Below are 13,292 nucleotides of genomic sequence, written 5' to 3' on the forward strand. Positions count from 1 at the left end.
ATTGATAAGAACCTTCAGTGGAAGTCATATGTTTCAGATCTTCCAAAACATCTACGTTCTGCAAATTTTGTGTTGGATATCAGATTTTGGAGATGAAATGTAAAAAAGTTGACTTTTTTCATTCACTAATGTCTCTGGCACCATATTCTGAGGTAACTCGCCATTCAGAAAGAGGTGAGCTTTCTCACAGGGGTGTGTGGGTTACTGGCACTTAACAACAAAGTAATAAGGATGACACGTTGTGCTCATTCTACATCATCCTACAGACAGCTCTTTAAACAGTTGGGTGTTGTCACAACAGCATCAACGAACACTTATTATTTTATACAGTTTGTTATCAACAATCAAGCGTAGCTCAAAACAACAGTAATATTCCAAATGTAATGATGGAAGGAGAAATGACTTGCTGCATTGATCACTCTGCCGTCGTATGGCACAGAGAGTGGCAAGTTATTCAGTTATAAATATTTGAATATCTACAAAGTGACATATAGAATTTAATGGACGGTAAAATTAAGTTCACACAAAAACTGAAATCATATCTTCTTGAGAACTCCTTCAACTTCATAGAAGAATTTCTGAACTGTAATTATTGGCACACATGTGACAGCATTTGCTGCCAAATATGTTATAACACACTGTGCATAAAAACGGGATTTTTCCAGGGCTCATACTTCCGGTGCTATTGATGATAGCAAGGTAGAGTCAAGTATACTGGATAGCCCTTGTGCACCCTACGAAAGAATCATCTTACTTTAACTGTGATACAGTACAGGGTCAAAGTTTGAAAATAACAAACTTCTTCCAGCTTAGACAACTGGAGCAAATCAGTTGGTTCTTTTTGTGTTAGATGTAGTCTATGGTGTGCCTTAAAGAGCTCATGGAGGCACCATGTAGTTCATGGTTCCTTAGAAACCAATAAAAACCAACATGGTTTTTGGGTAATAAAACCAAGCCACGGATTCCAATATGGTTATCCACATCATACAGTTGAAATTTTTACAATACATTCCTAATGTCCCTATCTTGAAAATTTTTCTTGACATCTTTATCTGTTTCTGAGATACATAGGTTCACAGTTACCCCACGTCTACATGTAAAATACACATGTAAAATGTGGTACAAGGCGAAAACATAGTTTATAAAATGATGTAGCAACAAGAAATATGCTGTAAAGTGTCTCTGTTATCATCAGAAGGGTTCTGGAAACCCCATGTAGTACTGAAGCACACGCAAAACTTTTATGCACTTAAAATCCATTTTGGGCTTTAAAACTAGTATTGCATTATTTCAATTTTACGTAAGTAAACTACCAAAATTTTACTGATGGATGAAGTTCTTTTCACACAAATGACTGCCCTGCTATTGCAGGAAAAGAAGGGAACAAGAGGAAAAATACTCCAATCGGAGCACAACAAAGGCCAATACTTTTGTTTAAAAGACTATAAATGAAAAGTGGGGTACCAGCAGCCTCATTTTACTTTCCTCAGCACCTTTTAAAAGTTCGCAAAAATTTTCGCATGTGAACTCATTTGCACTTTTTATGCTGAGAGAGGAGGAGGCAGTGGCAGAGGAAAAGAGACAGAAAAGTAATAAATACTAGAAGATAATAGACAGTGGTTGTGTTATAGAAAGAGTGAATGAGAGAGAGAGACAGTGTGAGAGAAACAGAAGGAAGAAGTGGCAGTGGAATATAGCTGACAGTAATAGAACAGTGCAAGGAAAAGAGTGAAGGACACAAGGCCAGTGAGAAAAAAAGAACAAAAAACAGAAGAAAATGCAAGTGGGAGGGGGAGAGAGAGAGAGAGAGAGAGAGAGAGAGAGAGAGAGAGAGAGAGAGAGAGAGTGATAATGAGACACAAAGTCTATGAAAGTAAGAACAAGATAGAGAGAGATAGTGACAGTGAAAAGAGACAGCAGCTATGGAAAGAACTGAATTAGATAGAGAGACCATAATAGTAGTAGTAGTAGTAGGAGGAGGAGGAGGAGGAGGAGGAGGACAGAACAATGGAGACTTTGGCTGTGAGACAAGAGACTTGACTGAGACACAAAGAAACAATGACAATGAATTGGGCTAAATGAGTGAATCAGAATCGGCAAGTAGAAGTGGATGGTGTATTGGTACATAAGGAAAGCATTGACAAAAAACATTAGTGCGACCGCTGTAAACTTCAGCAAAAGATGTATTTAAGTATGACAGAAGGTGGTAACAAATGAGGGAAACCTCATTCAATTTTTTGTCAATTAATAGAGACTCTGTCTTTAGTTCTTGTGGAGAGAAGACGTTTTTCGTGTGAATCAATGTGCTGTCTGAATAATAATCCTATGAAAATATCAAGTCTAAAAATTCGTTTTTGTGCAAAACCACGAAAGTTTTCTTTTCTTCGGCACATCAACTCAATGTCAGGTCAACAAGCAGCCTGCATCGGAAGAAGAAGCCCGATTAAAGACTGTTATATACACGGTCAAGAGATAAATACTTATGGCGGAAGAAGATGAATATACCCAAGGGCACCAGACATAAGTTCACAACACCACTGGCTCAAAAGTGGAAAACAATTTATTTGCTGCAAAACATTCATAAAAATAAAAATGTGTCCACAGTACAATCAATTTTGTTTAATTATATATATGGGTATAAGCAACTTACAGTGATGGAATAGTGGCTGTGAGTAAGTTACAGTTAGGGGAGCTTGTGGGAGTGAGGAGTGAGTCGCATGTTAAAAAGAGTATGAATACATTTACACAGCAAAATTTTTGGGAAAATTTTTAAGTGCCAAGAAACATAAAATGAGACAGCTGTTACCCCACTAATCACTCAATCTTTTAATAAACATGAGCAGATTCATCATTGCTGAGCTCAGAGAGGGGCATTTTGCCGCTGGTGTGTGTGTGTGTGTGTGTGTGTGTGTGTGTGTGTGTGTGTGTGTGTGTGTGTGTGCACGAGAGAGAGAGAGAGAGAGAGAGAGAGAGAGAGAGAGAGAGCTGTTTTCATGTAGCATTAGTGTGATTTATTACTGTGACATTTTTGTATAAAGAAACAGTCATTACTTTGGTAGAGTTTATTGTGTATGTGAAGTATTTCATTTTTATGCCATATCTGTATGTCTACTCTGTGGCAGAATATGGAGACCAGTACATCATTTGCCTTAAGAAACATGGGAAACTGCCTAAAAACTATCAGGCTGGCTGGTATGCCAGTCCACAATCATTAATCCACCATGCGGATTCAATCCCGGCCTGGTTCACCAACCCAAGTCTCGTGACAGCGTACAGAGTGTTATGCAATAAGAGCAGGTTGCTTCTGGGAGCCAACCACATTATAAAATTCACTGAAAGCCGGGTTCTCCCTGTGAAGGACTACCACACCCGTTTTTACAGGAAAGTGATAAAAATTCATAAACATAATAATAGTTTCACCAAGAAACCCTCAGGGTGAACATACCTACTTTTAAATCTATATCCATACTCTACATATCACTGTGAAGTGCACGGCAGAGGGTACGTACCCAAATAACAATTATTAGGCTTTTCCTGTTCCATTCATCATTCTAGGATGGGTCACAAGAGTGTTTAGCATGCGATCTCCTTTGTAGTGTGGCTCTTTTTCCCTAATACAGGTCTCGCACATCATTAACATTCTAGGATGGGTAATAAGAGTGTTTAGCATGCGATCTCCTTTGTAGTGTGGCCCTTTTTCCCTAATACTTTACCACTTAACTGCAGTCTGTCACTTGCTTGACCTACAACTGAAACTACGTGATTGTTCCATTTCATATTGTTACACCAAGGTATCTGTACGAGCTGATAGATTCCAAATATGACTCATTGATACTACATTTTTTTTGTGAAAAGCACAAATTCACATTACTGAACATTTAAAGCAAGTTGCAGATCTTGAGTCCCTATGATGTGGTGGACGATTGTTGCAAGGAACACGGAGAGAACCACAGAGAAGGATAAAATCAAGTTTTCATCCTCTGCATTTACTAACAGCAACAAAGAGGCATTTAATTGCTCCTGGTATAGCAGCAATCAAAGCTTCAGGAAACAAATCAGAATTTCAGAGTAGCATTTCTTAACAAAATATAAGAGAAATTAGCTGAAGCAAACCATTTACTAGTATAGAAATCAAGCTTCTCAGGCAACAAGGTTTATTAAGTGATCACATTAAAAGTTTTCTTTTTAAACTTTTTTCATAAATGCTCATTTAATACAGAGGCAGAATCACAATATACACTGCCAGAAAGAAATTAGTACACCTGGAAAGTAACTGTCGATTTTGATCCGATGACAGCATATGCCACCTGGATGTACTGATAATGGTTTCAGGATTGTCTGTCAACATATGGCCTGGCAGTATATCTATCAGAATGCCATCTGTCTCTACCCTTTAATAGACAATGCTCACAACCAGAAGGCTCAGTAGTGGGGTGCAAACATGTGAGGCAAGCAATCATCCATGCCAAAGAGACCCACTCATGATTCCTATACTCCGTACGACGAGAGAAGAGCTCAGACAGATGGCTGCACAGTTGCCAGTATTTGACACAGATGGACAGCAAGTCAGTAGTGGTCACCCAGCACTATGGCAATACTGGGGCATTACTACAGTAACATAAACAAAAGCTCACGATGTGACGTGCCACGGCCACATCAACTGTCAGAGCTCTTCTCTTACCATACACACTGTACAGCCAAATGAGCAAGTTTGAAAGGGTCACACTGTGGCCTTCTGAGTGGCAGGATGGTCCTTTCAGAGAATTGTCACACAAGTTAGACATGCTGCGCCAGTTGTGTAACAATGCTGGTATCGGTGGTCACGTGAACATTCTCACACCCATAGATCGGACGTCCACACAGCACAGACGTGTGGCAGGATCATCGTATTATAAGGGCAGCAGTGGCAGATTGTACATCTACTATGGCACACATAAGATGGCTTGTTAGCTCAGACATGTCAACATGAACTGTTGCGCACCACTTGTTAGCTAAAAGCCACACATTGCTGTGCATGGCTCGACTGGAGCCTTCAGAGGATCACTTGGAAGATGGACTGGCATGCCATGGTCTTCAGCAATGAAAGCAGTTTCTGCCTGAATGCAAGAGATGATTGTTTGCATGTACGACATAGACTGGTGAGCTGTGTCAAGTGCATTCATCCAATACACATTAGCACCATCCTGGGCCTTAAGGTCTGGGGTGCGGTAACCTTTCACGTTTCTGGACGGGATGCTAACCAGCACTTAGAACATGCAGAATGTTGTTAAACCCATTCTTTTGCCATTGCAACCTGAAAGAGATGTATTGTTCCAACTGGATAATGCTCATCCACAAACTGCCCATGAAACTCGACATGCTTTGCAAAATGTGCAGGAACCTCCCTGGCCAGCATGATCTCTGGACTTGTCTCCAATTGGCACATATAGTATACGATGGGATGAGAAGTGACTCATCAACTAACAATTCTTACAAAACAACATAAACAGATCAAGTAGGTACGGAATAATGTATCCCAGAACAGTACTTGCCATCTGTATGATCAACTGGTTGCTTGAGTCAGTGTCTGCATTACTCCTTATGCACTGTTGCAACAATAAATCTTGAGTGAATTGGAAACCTCTAAAAGGGTGAACTAATTTTTTTTCAAGCAGTGTATTATGCTGAGTGTGTAGTAATATTATTGTATTTTGACAAGGAGTGCAACAATCTTCTGACAGATGACAAAGTACTCTGTGAAGCAGTTGCTGTTGGCGCAGGAAAAGCTCAGCATTGTGCCAATCTTCCACTTCATGCAATGAGGTGCATATTGGCCAACTCTTCGCCAGTAAACCTGTCCGTAGTGATACTGTCAACATTTGCACTGTTGAGCATTATTTTCAGTGAAATATAGATACAAAACTAACTGCTAACTGATATCACATGAGAGGCAGTAACTCTACAAAGAGCTGCCAAGAACTGTGGGTTCCTAACATTAAAATATTCAAAAGGTGTCTCTGAAAGTTTGTTAGTGGAGTTCTAGTTCACCCTGTACAGTGTAATTGATACACGCCATGTCCGTATCATTGTATTTAGATTTCAAATTTCATGCAAAAAAGAAAGGCAAGAAAGCAGTGACAACAGCATAAGTAATACTAATATAAGACTTTTTCACCGGTTACATACTACTTATGAAACTACCCAAAATTTAAATGTAAGAAATCTAACATTCCTTAACTAACATTCATTCCTTGACATTTGATATTTGTCAAATTTTGTATAGGCCTATAACAACAAATGTTGTTTGCCGCACACATTATACATGGTATCTTTCTGCAGTATGCAAACAGCTATAAAATACTGAGGAATTTAGGCATCAACTACACTGTTCTGTTTACATATGCATGCCTGTTATGCTTTTATGATCTCATTCCTATGTTTATTTTAACGATACACCAAATGTGAGTAAATGATTGAGAAAACCATGCGGTAGCCTTCAAAAGTTTCACACTGACAACAAAATGAATTAGAAGAAGAGATTAGTGTTTAACGTCCCGTCGACAACGAGGTCATTAGAGACGGAGGGCAAGCTCGGGTGAGGGAAGGATGGGGAAGGAAATCGGCCGTGCCCTTTCAAAGGAACCATCCCGGCATTTGCCTGAAGCGATTTAGGGAAATCACGGAAAACCTAAATCAGGATGGCCGGAGACGGGATTGAACCGTCGTCCTCCCGAATGCGAGTCCAGTGTGCTAACCACTGCGCCACCTCGCTCGGTAACAAAATGAATTAATAACCAGTTTTGCAAACTTAGTTAAACGTCATTTTTTTTAATGTTTCAAAAACAGTCTGAAATCAAAAACTACAGTTCTCTGTTACCAGCACATGATGCAGTCATTGGCAAGTCTTACATATTACAATTCACATAAAAAAAAGCACTTAATGAACAAAATCAAAATTCTCCTATTGGTTGGTAGCTAATTCTGCCGATCAGAATCGGCCAAATTATTCTTCTAAATTAATTTTTTTTTTCTTTTTGTAGCAAAGTGTGCAGTGATCTGAAATTCCTGGGGGATTAAAACTGTGTACCAGACAAGGGCACAAACCCAGAATGTACTGGGCTCGAGTCTCAGTCCAATTTCAATCCATAAAGCAAATCCGAATTCATATTTTTTACATCTCACCCTTCAGCAAGAATCCCTCCCTCCTTACTTCTAAAAGAGAAGTCAAAAGAACAGCTCTGTACCATTATTCTAATCAAAACTTCCAGGAATACTTTCTAAGCCTTTGCCTTCTATCCTTAATTTTAAAAGGCCAAAAATCAAAACTCTATCAATAGTAGGGCTACCTAAAACCATCCAGACTGAACGGACATTGTTAGTTCAGATGGAACATGTATCCCATTGAGAGTGGTAACTGTTTATGGATTGACACACACAGCATTCCAACCCCACAGAAGCATGATGTCTGCCAGGAACTAATGCAACCAGTATAACTGAATGAATAATGTGAAATAATAAGACCATATCAGATGCAATCAGAAAATTAAAGAATGTAAGCCAAAGATTGTAAAGAAAAATGTCAATGAGACTGGCGTGGGTAAAATAGTAGACACTTGTACAGTGCATCGACAAAACTGGAATGAATTTCCCTTTTTAATATACTCTGCTTCTCTGACAAACACCATACAATGTTACATTCGTATGACCACGCTGATACATCAGTTGCAAGGCAAAAATGGCTGAAAGAACACAAAAATGTTTACAGCTCAGCCAACTTGTGAATGTCAAAAGCCTTCACTCTGTAGTTACACTAAGTGTTGATATGAGGTTACCCTCTGTCATGCACCTCATGGGGGTTTGCCGAGTATAGATGAAGATGTAGAGGTCACTGATCACTTGTGGGCTCACTGACTGGTACTTTCAAGCAATTTTAATTAAAACTGCTGCAATCTGGTAAAGCTGAACCATTCACATGCTACAAAGTAACTACTGGGAAAAAAAATCAGGACTGACTTCAAAGATTCTGGAATATCATTCTGATACTGAGCTGTTAAGTGAGTATTAAAACATGTAAAAAACTGCTGAGGGCGTAATAACAACGTCCCAACTGATTAACATGTAATACATGCATCTGAGATACATCAATTTAAAAAAGCTGGCCACAATCGCTTGATGATGTGTTTCCCCAAAAATTACACATATGACATCCTGAAGTCCTTTTCATACAGTGCTCTACTGTTCTACACCTGGTGTGTTTAGTGATTTGTTAATAGTATCAGGAGAGACAGATAAACTCTTCCAATCAAAATGACAGAGTCAGTCATGGCATTATGAAATCAATTGGGCATGCCATTAGGAAATTAATAATCTATGGAACTATCCCTGTTGAAAGTCCAGCAGATAGAGATGGAACGTCTGTTATCATAGAAAGAATAGCAAGTGTGGCTTAGCTTTTTCAACCTTGTAAACTGTCACTGACAACACAACACAGATTTGAAAGGTAAATATGGTCATTTAGCTCTCATTCCCCGAATCAATGCTCCAGAGAGCTTACACTTACTGTCCTCCCAAGATGTATTACTGAGGAATTTTTTCACAATTTTTCCTGAAAATTACTTAAACAAGTCATTATCATTCCATCAACAAGTCATCATGAACCCATAAAAATGCAACTCAGGTGACAGTTTGAACTGTGAAAGTGTAACCTTAGACACTTCACAAAAAAACGCAGTACAATTATTTCACATAATTCACTCATTAATAACTCCGAAATGACTTCTAGCAGGTTTACTACTATGAAATCAGATGTAGGCCTAAGCCTAATACTTTCTTAACCATCAAAGTTAGTGTGAAATCCACCGATAACAAGCCGAAGACGGGAAATTTACTAGTGAACAGGGTTAAGAGTTACTTAGATCCATGACTGCGGGCTCCTAAAGCTTTCAAATTCTTTTCTTCGATTCTATAGGCCTACCCTTGTAACACAATTCGCATCGCTGTAAGAAGCGATACTGAATGTAGCAGCAACTCGTCAACTATGTACAGTTCTGGCAGCATTCAGCAAACTTTTGAGGGTATTACAACAATGATCTATGCAGTTACAGTACGCGTTACCTTAGGCAACTGTGGCGCCGCTTGTTTCAGTTTCCCTTTCGCAAATAGAACAGCGTTTACACGGGCTGCAGCTTCACAGGCAGCCTGGAGACTGTTTCTGTTGATCATATCCCTGCAAATTCCATAACAACATCTAAGCAAAAACGAAATCACCACTACTTTCTGTAGAACATACTCTGGCTGTTTCCATTACCATCCAATCTTCACGCCGTACACAATCAGCGACTTTCATTATAAATTTCGAGGACGAAATGTTCCACAGTATCGGTGTTTCACAATACTCACATATAAACACTAACAAACTGATTTCCAACACACATCAATAACTTTCGTATCTACTGCCGGGACTTACTAGTATGGCAACCTACAGCACTTTGACGAAAACAAATTACTGGCGTTTCAGGGCAGCCATCGTCATGTCACAAATTACAAACATCACAGTGTACTGTCTAGACAGTGAATTGATGCGGTTGCGTGGCACGGTATTTGACAACATTGTTATAAATTCTATAAACTTTCAAACTCTGCGGATGTATTAGGTAAACTTGAAGCGAAATCTGATAATATATCAATGTAGCGACTGCTCTTAAATATACCAAATAGAGAATGAATGGGGGTCGGTTCACTCATGACTTCACGGAAAGGCAACCGCTTCATCTCGTTGGCCCTGACGGCAACGCAACGCCAAAACATAGCCCAATGCATTTCAAATACCGGAATTCACACAGGCTGAACGGGAGGGCACTTCAACAATTATCTGCTAGGAAGTGTTGGCTTCGACTTTCGTCCAGCAGAGTGCCATCGCCCCGTTGTTGTAATAGCAAACTTTGGGGCTTCTAAATCTTTATTTTATTGTTTGCTTTTGTTTTCGTCACATTTAGTGAAGGTTCCATCGGGACTTAGTTTTTGTTGCCTTCTGTTCGTTGCGTTGACTTTCGGTGTGGATCGTCCTTTAAATGGCAAGCGAGAAGGATGCGAGCGATACGATGTAGCTGAACAATGGGAGTGAGCCTTGCTTGCATGTCCGAAAGAAAAGTCTTTATTGCCGATCCACAGCTATACGAAATAAATTGCGAATTCTGTGAGATCAGTTGCATTAGGTGCAGATGTACTATTAGTGACATGACTGGAACTTGAACGTGGATTTCCCACTTATCGTGAGTGATCGCTGTCACCATTTCAGCTACCCATGCGCGTTCCCCGGACTGACCCAAACCTCCACATATCACATTGTCTACATCCTTATGCCACAGTTTATTATATGTAATACCTAATGCTCGTCAACATCGTTACGAGTAACCAGATTCCCGCGCCAGGGAGAATGAGACTACGAGGAGTCCAGACCAATCTTGTTACCACCGTACTCCCGTTATACGTCACTAATAAGTAGTACACCTATATCTAACACAGCTGATGTCAAAGAACTCGTAATCATCGGATATGTTTCGAATTATTTCGTACAACTGCTAGAAACGTAGGTTTGCCTTTCCTTAATCTAGCTTCTAAGATAGGTCGTAGGGTCAGTATTGCCTCACGTGTTCCAATATTTCTACGGAATCCAAACTGATCTTCCCCGAGGTCGGTTTCCACTAGTTTTTCCATTCGTCTGTAAACAATTCGCGTTAGTACTTTGCAGCTGTGACTTATTAAACTGATAGTTCGATAATTTTCGCATCTGTCAACACCTGCTTTCTTTGGGATTGGAATTATTATATTCTTCTTGAAGTCTGAGGGAATTTCGCCTGTCTCATATATCTTGCTCACCAGATGGTAGAGTTTTGTCAGGACTGGCTTTCCCAAGGTTGTCAGTAGTTCTAATGGAATGTTGTCTACTCCCAGGACCTTGTTTCGACTCAGGTCTTTCAGTGCTCTGTCAAACTCTTCATGCAGTATCGTATCTCCCATTTCATCTACATCCTCTTCCATTTCCATAATATTGTCCTCAAGTATATCGTCCTTGTATAGGCCCTCTATACACTCCTTCCACCTTTCTGCTTTCCCTTCTTTGCTTAGAACTGGGTTTCCATCTGAGCTCTTGATATTCATACAAGTTGTTCTCTTTTCTCCAAAGTCCTCTTTAATTTTCCAGTAGGCAGTATCTATCTTACCCCTAGTGAGATAAGCCTCTACATCCTTACATTTGTCCTCTAGCCATGCCTGCTTAGCCATTTTTGCACTTCCTGTCAATCTCATTTTTGAGACGTTCGTATTCCTTTTTGCCTGCTTCACTTACTGCATTTTTATATTTTCTCCTTTCATCAATTAAGTTCAATATTTCTTCTGTTACCCAAGGATTTCTAGTAACACTCGTCTTTTTACCTACTTTATCCTCTGCTGCCTTCACTACTCCATCCCTCAAAGCTACCCATTCTACATCTACTGTTTTTCTTTCCCCCATTCCTGTCAATTGTTCCCTTATGCTCTCCCTGAAACTCTGTACAACCTCTGGTTTAGTCAGATTATCCAGGTCCCATCTTCTTAAATTTCCACCTTCTTTCAGTTTCTTCAGTTTTAATCTGCAGATCATAACCAATAGATTGTGGTCAGAGTCTACATCTGCCCCTGGAAATGTCTTACAATTTAAAACCTGGTTCCTAAATCTCTGTCTTACCATTATATAATCTATCTGAAACCTGTCAGTATCTCCAGGTTTCTTCCATGTATACAGCCTTCTTTTATCATTCTTGAACCAAGTGTTAGCTATGACTAAGTTGTGCTCTGTGCAAAATTCTACCAGGCGGCTTCCTCTTTCATTTCTTCCCCCCAGCCCATATTCACCTACTATGTTTCCTTCTGTCCCTTTTCCTACTACCGAATTCCAGTCACCGATGACTATTAAATTTTCGTCTCGCTTCACTATCTGAATAATTTCTTTTATCTCGTCATACATTTCTTCAATTTCTTCGTCATCTGCAGAGCTAGTTGGCATATAAACTTGTACTACTGTAGTAGGCGTGGGCTGCGTGTCTATCTTGGCCGCAATAATGCGTTCACTATGCTTTTTGTAGTAGCTTACCCGCATTCCTATTTTTTTATTCATTGTTAAACCTACTCCTGCGTTACCCCTATTTGATTTTCTATTTATAACCCTGTATTCGCCTGACCAAAAGTCTTGTTCCTCCTGCCATCGAACTTCACTAATTCCCACTATATCTAACTTTAACCTATCCATTTCCCTTTTTAAATTTTCTAACCTACCTGCCCGATTAAGGGATCTGACATTCCATGCTCCGATCCGTAGAACGCCAGTTTTCTTTCTCCTGATAACGACGTCCTCTCGAGTAGTCCCCGCCTGGAGATCCGAATGGGGGACTATTTTACCTCCAGAATATTTTACCCATGAGGACGTCATCATCATTTAACCATACGGTAAAGCTGCATGCCCTCGGGAAAAATTTCGGCTGTAGTTTCCCCTTGCTTTCAGCCATTCGCAGTACCAGCACAGCAAGACCGTTTTGGTTTGTGTTACAAGGCCAGATCAGTCAATCATGCAGACTGTTGCCCCTGCAACTACTGAAAAGTCTGCTGCCCCTCTTCAGGAACCACACGTTTGTCTGAACTCTCAACAGATACCCCTCCGTTGTGGTTGCACCTAAGGTACGGCTATCTGTATCGCTGAGGCACGCAAGCCTCCCCACCAACTGCAAGGTCCATGGTTCATGTGGGGGTATTTCTGTATTATTTCAATTAATTTTGTTGTTAACTCTTTGAGTCATGTTGTAGCCCTTTTCGTTTCGTATCTCGTGTGAGTGTTGCACTGCTTTAAGTACCAAACAAAATGCAAATAAGTACAAAATGCAGGAGTAGAATAGGTTGTTCTTTAGAACGACTTGTACTCTTCCCTCCACTAATCAGCCTCATCCAAAATCAAGTCCATTACGCATACGCAATCACCATCATATTATCGCATTACCTGATCAGTCTGATCAGTAATGGAACAGGTTACTTAAGCAACATTTATCTAGAAGTTACCGCTAATGATAAGAATACAGATATAACTATGAACGATGCTACATAAGTTGCAGGGGTCAGATACATCTTATTGTCGGTCAGTCAAACAACAAGACATGGATTTTGCACATTACTTGTTAATGTACAGCATGGCATATACAACAAAAATGATTTAATAATGATCCTTTGGACCTCCAATAGCAACTGCAGCACAAATTCATGACATTTATCAGGTACATTGACATCCA

The 13,292-nt window shown here is 39.9% G+C and overlaps 1 protein-coding gene across 6 annotated transcripts in view; it reads right to left on the bottom strand.

The window, feature by feature from the left end:
• The window catches only part of LOC126199369 (uncharacterized), a 329,457-nt gene extending 319,965 nt beyond the window's left edge, over nt 1-9,492 (bottom strand). For 4 of the 6 annotated variants that reach the window (XM_049936271.1, XM_049936270.1, XM_049936269.1 and 1 more), the window contains exons 1-2: nt 9,287-9,492; nt 9,094-9,205 (exon numbers count right to left, since the gene is read on the bottom strand). Coding sequence is in view for 5 of the 6 variants with exons in the window: in XM_049936270.1 (XP_049792227.1) it covers nt 9,094-9,201 (108 nt within the window). In the remaining variant the exon portion in view is untranslated. Of the gene's footprint in view, nt 1-9,093; nt 9,227-9,286 lie in introns of all 6 variants that reach the window. The other 2 variants (XM_049936268.1, XM_049936272.1) reach the window with 2 other exon arrangements.
• Nucleotides 9,493-13,292: the final 3,800 nt, after the last annotated feature.

This window comes from Schistocerca nitens, chromosome 8 (assembly GCF_023898315.1).
Source record: "Schistocerca nitens isolate TAMUIC-IGC-003100 chromosome 8, iqSchNite1.1, whole genome shotgun sequence".
Lineage (NCBI taxonomy): Eukaryota > Metazoa > Arthropoda > Insecta > Orthoptera > Acrididae > Schistocerca > Schistocerca nitens.